General features: G+C 46.0%; 1 protein-coding gene and 1 long non-coding RNA gene across 2 annotated transcripts in view; both read left to right on the forward strand.

Moving 5' to 3' along the window:
• LOC103607400 (meiosis arrest female protein 1-like) overlaps positions 1-3084 on the forward strand; it is a 13956-nt gene extending 10872 nt beyond the window's left edge. Inside the window, exon 7 of the mRNA XM_008591908.1 lies at positions 499-3084. Coding sequence (XP_008590130.1) covers positions 499-743 — 245 coding nt within the window. The 3' untranslated portion in view covers positions 744-3084. The remainder of the gene's footprint in view (positions 1-498) is intronic.
• Positions 3085-3815: 731 nt separating this feature from the next.
• The window catches only part of LOC103607402, a 10673-nt gene continuing 5073 nt past the window's right edge, over positions 3816-9415 (forward strand). Inside the window, exons 1-2 of the long non-coding RNA XR_551965.1 lie at positions 3816-3826; positions 8945-8949. This is a non-coding gene — a long non-coding RNA (uncharacterized LOC103607402). The remainder of the gene's footprint in view (positions 3827-8944; positions 8950-9415) is intronic.

A 9415-nucleotide genomic window follows, 5' to 3' on the forward strand; every position in this document is an offset into this window, starting at 1 on the left:
GGTGCTGACAGCACCAAGTCAAGGGTCGGGATCCCCTTACCTGTCATCTTTTAAAAACAAACAAACAAAAATGGAGATCTTGGGCCAGCTCATGGCTCACGTGGAAGTGTGTGGTGCTGGTAACACCAAGGCCATGGGTTCATATCCCTGTATAGGGATGGCCAGTTATCTCACTTGGGAGAGCGTGGTGCTGACAGCACCAAGTCAAGGGTCGGGATCCCCTTACCTGTCATCTTTTAAAAACAAACAAACAAAAATGGAGATCTCTAAAATTTTAAAGTCCAGGCGAGAGGTAGGATGCAGTTTATAAACATTTGATTTATGTGATACATAATATTGGTCACACAGCTAATGTGTATGTTAATTGTAGCATGGGAGTGACATTTGGACATTATTTTTAAAGCATTTTTTTTTTTGAGAAAGTACAAGCAAGAAACTGAAAACCAACACTTCTTTCAGGTCCTGGAACTGAAACTGTTTGCTTTTCTGTGTTTACAGAAATTATGATTTTAAACCAAGAAGAAAAAATTGAAATTCCAGTACCAATGAAGAAGGAAAAACTGACCTGTGATCCCCGATCATCTTGCATCTCAACAGCTGTCCCAGTGCCTCCCGGCCCCTCCTCGGAAGCCCCAGAGTCACTGCTCAGCAAGGACCCCATGGAAAGCCCAGCCAAAAAGCAGCCCAAAAACAGAGTAAAATTGGCAGCCAACTTTTCCTTCGCACCTATAACCAAGCTTTAACTCCCATGTGAACGTAGAAGTAGGATGGGAAAAACTGTCTGATTCTGCACACAAAAGTAGGTTTAAAAACATCCTTTTCTGTTTTTACGAAAACCCCCAGAAGCCACTTCAACTTATTTCATCTTTAGATGTGTATCCCATAATGTTTTTGTTTCTTTCACATTTAACACAGCTTTGAGCTGAAGTTTTTCATTCATTCATTCTTTTTCCCAATTATTTGAAAGAACTTCTGGTACTTGTTAAAGAATCCTTAATATATTTTACCAAATTTTTCTTAACTATTACAAAATATGGGGTGTTCCAGAAGGAGAAAGCAATGAGAACGCAGCTAGCAGGAAGTAGTTCCACTTCATTGAGCCACGTCGTTGGTGTTAATCCTAAATGTAGCATAACGCAGTCCCTCAGCCTTTGCTTACTGATAAGTTCCTGACGGTATTAATCAAACACATGATGTGTCTCTGAAACAAAGCCTGTTCCACGAGCCCACAGGTCACACACACTGAAGGAGAAGGGTAGGCGAGGAGTTGAGGGCATATTTTCAGGTCAGAATATGAAGGTTCCTGACTTCCATGTGACTTGTAAGTGTGCCTTGTTTTTTATTGACTATGTCTGTAGTTGACAAATGTGGCTTCATCACAAATTTTTTTTAAATGTTTCCACTTCAGGGTTCCATTTAGGAGCTTTCTAGAAAGTTGAGGATGTTTTAAGCTTCCCTTCTATGTTGAGTTCCAGTTTGATACAGATTAGGTTAAGGAAAAGGAGATGGTCTCGTAGTCATGAATTTAAAGTCAGCGTTTGTATTACAGCACACATTATTGTGTGTTGAGAGGCAATGTTGGGAAGAGAGTCTGATTTTCTAAAATATGCATCAAATGCATAAATTACAAATCAGCTGAGTGGTGAGGTGCTTTAACAGGAGCGATATTGCTGTTTCCTCTAGGAAGAGACAGGAATTCTATCTGTACATATGAAGGCCAAGGGTGATCAACTTAACCTTGTTTTTGTAATTTTAAAGCTGGTTTGGGTAGCTGGGAAGCTTTACATGTGAGTATATATGTGTGTATGTTAGCTCAGCATCTTTTAATAGTGTCTTTTTACGATTGTTACTTCTCACTTATGGAAGCATGTTTGGATTTTTTGTGGTGTCTGATGTTGGCATTTGGGAAAAGCCAGCCTTTGAAGGCACTGCCCTGTGGAATGGCCTTCCTCTCTAGGTGCCTGAGGTGTCCGCTGATGGGTGGCCTCTCTCCCCTCCTAGAGAAACCTGACATTTACAATGGATTGTATTTGTTGGGCAAAAAGGCAGATTCATTCATAGAGCAGAAAGAACCTGTTGGCTCACGGTCTTCCACTAGTTAGTTGGTTTCTTTTGGGGAAATGTTTATATTTTATTTCTAGAAAGCCAGAAAATGGGCTCTGATTTCATAGCCAGCATTTTGATAAAATGCCACAAAATAAGGGCTAGAGAGAGATTTCTACAAGTTGGATTTTTGTTCCCCAAATCTTTTAAATGAAGCCAGTGATTCCCAGTTCTCAACACATGGCCCAATCAAGACGGCACAACACTGGGAAAACCTTCTAAGTATTATGGCACTCTCTGAATCCTTCTGAAGGCATTTCCTCTGCAGACATAGTGTTACAGGAAGTAAAATGCAAATGTGCAATTTTTTTTAAGAAGCTTTTTAAAATGAAGTTGGTGTTGAGAGCATCAGCTGCCTCATTCTGAGATTTCATAAGGCTGACTTTGCACACTTGGATGTCAGTTTTGCTGGCATGTAAAGAATTGTGGACTTTAAACATGGAAGAGGTATCCTTACAAGTCACTTGGGACTGTCTCAAAGAACGGGTTCTTTGGGCAACAGATAAAGAAGAAACAAGTTCTGCACTATCACGTGAATGTGTCTTCGTGCCATTCACTGGAGGTGCAAGTTTGGGACGTGTGTGTGACTCTAACAACCGCTGTTTAAAAATGTGAGAGTGCAGCGAAAGCACGTGGTGTTCGTGATGTCCTCCACCATGGCCAGTACAACTGCTGTCTGTTTTTTTACCCAGAGGCTTAATTAAATGATGTGACAAAATGATGTATGAGCATTAAGACGATGGAATTCGTTATTTCTGGCTGGAAAGATGTACCAGATTAGATTTATCTGTTTTAAAAAAAACAACACAAAAATTATCACCAAAAACCCTTTCCTATCTTGCACTGTTTGTTTTGGATGGGGCTTGGGGGAAGAGATGTTTTTCTTGTCTACTTTGTTTGAACACTTTTTTTGTGGTTCAAGTGCTGTTTTGTGTGTTGGGACCAAACAGTTGTCAATAAATTTTACAAGCAAGCATCTAATTTTGAGTTTCCTAAGTGAGTGGTTTTATCTGTTTGTGGGGAGGGATTATGAACCAGTCCAGTTCGGTCATCTTTCATTTTGGGTCCCTCAATTTCTCACCCCTTCTGAAAATATAACATGTGGAGAACCAATCGGCCTAACATCTTAGAGGCCTTTTGGACTTAACGTGCACCCCAAGCAGGTGACCAGACCATTGGCCCTTCGTGGTCAGCACAGTCTGAGTTTCCGGCCTTAGTTCCAGCTTATAATCATGTGTGGAGCAAATACGGCAACCACAGAAACCCTTCGGTTACAAAACTGAGTTAATTCCTGGGATCTCTGTCTCCTTGTGAAAGAAATCCACTTTGCCTGCTGCCTTGTGTCACAGCTAAACATGTTTTTTGAATGAGCCAGTTCAGAAAATATTTCTTTCACAGATTCAGTTGTGAAGCCCTTCTCCTGAGACCACCATTACAACCCCCACCACCACCTCCACCCCCGGTAAGAATTTGAAAAGACCTAGAAAAGACTTGAGTAAATTGCTTCTTGATGAAGTACTGTTTTTTTTAAAACAGGTTTTTTAAAGTTCAACGTTAAAAGCTCTTTTAAAGACCTTTGGCAAGCTTTTACAAAACATCTCTCTTGGTAGCAAAATTTTTCAGAAAGGTTGAGCTGCCACCATGCCCTTTTAGAAGCAGGGTCAGGAGGTTTTGTTAGGTCGAGATTGGGGTTAGAAATGTGGCTTTTCATTTATCTTTGTGTGTTGCCCATCTTGAAAGGCGGTTTGGAGATGACGGCTTAGTGAAAGCAGCCCTCTCCATAGCAGAGGCCAAGGTAGGCCTGAGCTCTGGGAGCTGACTCTGGAAGGCCTTCAGTTAACCCTCTCTGTTCCCCTGACCAGGAGGAGGATCAGGCTTTGGGATTTCTCTCCCCTGGTTTCTAGCTGCTTCCTGTGGGCAAAGGATGCATCATGGCTCAGAAGTCCCCTTCCGCCTCTGCTCACCACTGACCTGCTGTGGCCTTTGTTGGGAGCAGGGGAAGAAATTTTCCTCCACCCTCTTAGAGTCCCTGGCTGGGCCTTAAACTGACAGACACATTAACAAGAGAAAAGTGTACACATTTATTTAATGTAAATTTTATATGACACAGGAGCCTTTATAAGGAAATGACCTGAAGAAATGGTTAAGCCTGAGCGTTTCTACAGTAGGTTTGATGAAGAGTGGAAAGTCATGGAAAAATGTAATAGGAATAAAGGGTATGAACTAAGAAGGGTGAACTGGGGGAAACTTCACCAGGCCTGTTTGGCTGGATTCCTTCCAGGCATACCTCCATCCTCCCTTGGAGATAAGAATGCTCCTTTCTTCCCAGTATAGAGGGGGTACCTCTTCACATGAGGGTCTCATGACCTTCCTCAGGGGAGATGCGGGAGGTTGGAGACTCCTTCCTGCATCTGCCATTTCTCAGTAGTCTTCAGCTCAAAATAATCCGTATGTCAAAGAGGCATATTTTGCAGTGACATATTCCAGTACTCCTCACTTTCATTTGGTCTGTGGATTGGGACAGGTTACATGTTGGCTCTGGGGATGGGGCAAGAGCAGTAACCCCAGCTCACTGTACTGCAAGCCAGAGGTTGGTGTGGTGCCCATTGTGCACTCTCCTGCATGGCTCTACTTCAGGCTGTTAGACTCGCTGGCCAGTATCCCAGCTGCTGTGATGATGATAGCATCCGCCTTGTCTAACTGGAGAGGGAGGCAGAGAAGACTGATCCCATTTGCCTGTTTGAATTAATACTTCCAGAGCAGAGTGGAGCAGGAGAGTTCTGGTCTCTCCCTGGGAGGTTGGCAGCCCTTGGGAATAGCTCAGGTTGGAATAGGAGGAAACCATGTTGCCTTTGGGACAGAGTCATCGGATCATAGAACTAGCAGGAAAGAGAAAACCCTTCATTTCCCAGGTGTGTAGACCGTGGGGCTTAGAAGATCCCAAGCCAGAGGATCAGGAGCCAGAACTTTCCTCTGCAAGATGAACAGAATTCACATGTTGGGGGAAGGAAGGCTTTGGAAGTGGAAAGCTTAGGGCACAGAGGAGGAACAAGGGGGAAAAGCCACTGCAGGGTGAGAAAGGTCATGCTTGGAGCAAATGCTGTGAGTAACTGGCTGCCTGGCTCCTTGTTCCACAGCGAGGTGGTGAACCAGCCAGGAGCATCACAGGGGTGGGAGACGCCAGAGCTGGCAGGGAACATCTCAGGACCTGCTTGGTGCTATCGCTTCCTTCTGCTTCAGGCAGCTCCACATGAAGTCCTCTCCCACGCCTACCCAAAAACTCTCCCAGGTGCAGGGCCTGGGCACAGGGGCACCCCTCTCCCACAGCCCACCCTTTCTCCCCTTCACAGAGTTTCTGATGTACCAGCCAGTACAGACAAATCCACCCACAGACTATGGGGCCTCTGCCCTTGGTGTGAGCAGCAGCCCCTGAGTCTGGTGTGTCTGGGAACCAGGAAAGAAATTTTGGTAAAGAAATCCCTGTTGTACAGTAGAATCCCTATTTTGCTTCTGTGTGTAGGGAGGCCGCTGAGGTCTTGCACTTGGGCTGAGGCCTGACCCCTGCTAAGTCCTCCCCCTTCCCCACCCCCCACCCCCGACCTGGCTCCCACCACTTCTTTCGGCTTCTTGGTTTCTGCCGCAGAGCCCCGTGCATGGTGTCCCTGGGACTGGATGGCCTGGTGTGGCTGAGAACACAGGCTCTGAAGTCAGAGGCCTGGGTTTGAATCTCTCCCTGACTGCTCACTGGTGCTGTGACCTGGGATGAATTACTTAAGTATTTGATGCCTCTTTCCTCACCTGTAAGTAGGGATAATAAGACTACCTCCCTCATGACATATTTTATGTCTCGCATGAGCTACTACAAGTGACACACTTAGAGAAGGACCCAAAGGGCCTGGTACTTCTGCAGATATTAGTTGTTACGGTGGTTTTCTGCCGTTATCTTTACCTAGTTAATTTTCCCTTCGTCGCTCAGGTCCTAGCTCAAACATCATTTATCTCCAAGAAACTTCCTTCCTCCCACCCCCTCTTCTGTCCCTAAACTAGGCAAATGCCCCCACTTTTCAACATCAGCCCTAACTCTACTCTTTGGGGTATCAAAGAGTATACTTTACCTTCAGAACATGTAAAAAAGAATAATCACAGTTTACCATTGGATATGTATGTGTGTAGTTATTCAATTTTTTCCCCCAACAGAGAAGTAAGGTTCATGAAGGCAGGGACAGTCCAATTTTTAATGCACTAGTGTATCCCCAGGACCTAGAGCCTGGCTTAAAGTATTCATAGATTGTGTTAGTTTTCTTTTGCTGTGTAACAAATTACCACCAACTACATGCAATTATAACCTCCCAGTTTCTGTGACTCAGAAGTCTGCATTTGGCTTAGCTGTTTCCTTTATTCCAGGGAGTCACAAGGGTGCAATCAGGATGTCCAGTGAGCTGTGTTCACATGTGGAGGCTTGACTGGGGCAGAACCCACTTCCAAGCTCGTTAAGGTGTGAGATGAATTCATTTGCTTGAGGCTAAATGACTGTGGCCCCACTGGCCATCAGCTGCAGTAGCCCACAGTTAGTTCCCTGCCCCCTCGGCTTCCTCATAAAGCCGGCTTAGTTCATCCAGTGAGGAGAATCTCTTTCCAGTCTGCTAAGAGGGGGCCTTAGACTCATAAAGTCACCTGCTCAAGGGAGGGTCCTCCCGTCATCATTGTCATATTCCATTAGTTAGAAGCAAGTTGAAGTTTCTGCTTGTAGATGATCCATAAATATTTGATAAGTGAGTGATTGATTTACAAGGCCTAAGACATCCAATCCAGCTCCCAGAGTGGGAGGAAAGGGGTCTTGGACTAAACTTTTTGAGGGTTAACAACCGAGCTTCAAAGCTACAAGGGACATTAAAGACCAACTAGTCCAACCCACTCTCCACCCCCACACAGAGGTTTATGGATGGGGAAAATGAGGCTGGACAGTTTAAGCCATGCCCACATCACTCAGTGGCACAGCGGGCCTGGGAGCCTTGGTGTACACAGCCCCCAAGTCCAGTTATTGAGCCTGTACTGGGTACCAGGTACAAGCCAGGTGTGGGGGACCCCAATGAGCAAGACATGGGCCCAGCTGTGCCTTTCTGCCTCGCTGATAGCAGCAGGACTGTAGGACTCTCTGCAGGCAGCTCAGACAAGAGGCCTCTTTCCTGGATGGAGGAGAATAGAATTGCCCTAATGGAAAATATTGGGACATTGCTAAGATGAGTACCAGCTAATTGTATTGTATCAATGGGATTTGATACCTGTTCTGTAATTATGAAAGGGAATGCTCTTGTACTTTAATACATGCTGAAGGTTTTAAAGGTAAAGTGACAGTGTGTCTGCAACTAAGATCATTCTGGAAAAAAAACCAGACATAGAGAGAGAGGGAGTGATTGAGAAGATGTAGCAAACTGCTAACAATCAGTGAATCCGAGTGGAAAGAATTCTTTGTACTGTTTTAATTACAACTTTTCTATAAGTTCAAAACTATTTCAGAGTAAAAGAAAAAAATTAAATTGTTGAGCGGGGCAATTAGGGTCAGAGTTGGCTAGCTCAGGGCTATGCTTCCACAAACACTGCTGGGTTGTGGTTCACATGAGTAAACAGTTGCTGTTGGAACCTGAACAAACAGCTCTTGAGTGACCCAAGTCAAGGGACTCACAGGAGACTGTAGTCTGAGCTCCTGCTCCATGCCTTTTGGGTAGGCTTGGAGATCTTCCCGTGGAGATGGGGCTGGGTGTCAGAGACAGAGAAGGGGCTTCGGAGCATTGAACCAGTCTGTGGGGTTTGAATTCTGTCCTGGCTTTCGTAGGCTCATTGTATGACCTCAGGCAAGTCCCTGCCCATCTCTGAAACCTTGTTTCTTATTCTCTGAAAGGCAGTGGACACTTGTTTTTAACTGCCCCAAATCCATTCTCTCCTATTCTGGCACAAGAGGCCTCAGGGTCGGTCTGAGGACTCCAGCACGGCTAGACAGAAAACTGCACCCCTCTGGCCCAGCAAGTGACACAGGGCTGGGCACGGGAGACTCCACGCTGGGATTTTTGTTGGAACCACTGATTGTTCCTCTAGGAGAAAGTAAGCTGTGGTTATAGCCCACACAATACAACGTGACTTCCAGGGGACAGAACCAGGACAAGGGTGGCAGGGTGGAGAGGCAGAGAGACACCAAGTTCAGGTGATGTTGTTTGAACCCCTGGACCCAGTGCTACCCTGATCTTGGGACATCCTAGCCTGGAGCCAGGACATGCCTTCTTTATTTTTTGCCTGTTTGGCTTTAGTTTTGGTCACTTATAACCAAAATGATTCTAATGCAAAGAGTCCCTCTCCTGCACCCGCGTCACCCCCAGCTTCCCCTTCCCCCACTCCTGTCCTTGCCAGTGTCTTGTTGCTGAGATGTGTCCTTCCTCAGGAAGGCTTCCCTGACCCCAGACTCTGTTAAGGTGCCCTTTCCATGTCCCCACAGCCTCTGGGCTTACCGCTTTCCCTAGGGAGACCCCACTCCTGTCCTTGCCAGTGTCTTGTTGCTGAGATGTGTCCTTCCTCAGGAAGGCTTCCCTGACCCCAGATTCTGTTAAGGTGCCCTTTCCATGTCCCCACAGCCTCTGGGCTTACCGCTTTCCCTAGGGAGACAGAGGAAAGCAGCAATTATTCATCACTACCCAAACCTGATGGGGCTGCTTTTCATGTGGCAGGGAGAGCACAGAGCCACGTGTCTGTTATCAGTAGAGAAAAAAATCTCTGTACTCTCCCTTCCCCTGCAGAGTCCGGTGGGGTTGGAGGGAGGGAGCTCTCTCTCAGCATGAAAAGGCTCCTGGAGTTGAGGTGCCCACAAAGGCCAGAGGGAGCAGAATTGTTCTAATAAAGCAGGAGGGGAGTTTAGGGTGAAGGGACTGAGGACAGAGAGCAACGTGGTGGCAGGTGGCAGAGCTGGTGAAAACAGGAAACTACTGTTTGATTTTCACTTGTTTGGAGAGCTGTGATGGAAACTCTCTCCCACCTCCATCAACATTCTAGAAGGTTCGCTTCACATCCCGGGGCCTTGTGCAGCCTGGTTTCTGCAGTGAGTAGAAAAGTGGGGCCCGAGCTCCATGTTGGACTTGGTGGGAGGAGGGGGAAGGGCTGGTCTGGGAAGGGACTAGTGAAGGATGTGTGGAGGGGCGGGCAGTTAGGGTCCATTGCGATCGTTGGAGCCGAAGCCCTGGGGAAGGGGTGGAAATCTTGGGGCTTCAGCTGACACTGAATTGCATGAACTTTTTTTTTTTTTTTTTTTTTTTTTTTTTTTTTTTTT

Source organism: Galeopterus variegatus, unplaced genomic scaffold (genome assembly GCF_000696425.1).
Source record: "Galeopterus variegatus unplaced genomic scaffold, G_variegatus-3.0.2 Scaffold7396, whole genome shotgun sequence".
Lineage (NCBI taxonomy): Eukaryota > Metazoa > Chordata > Mammalia > Dermoptera > Cynocephalidae > Galeopterus > Galeopterus variegatus.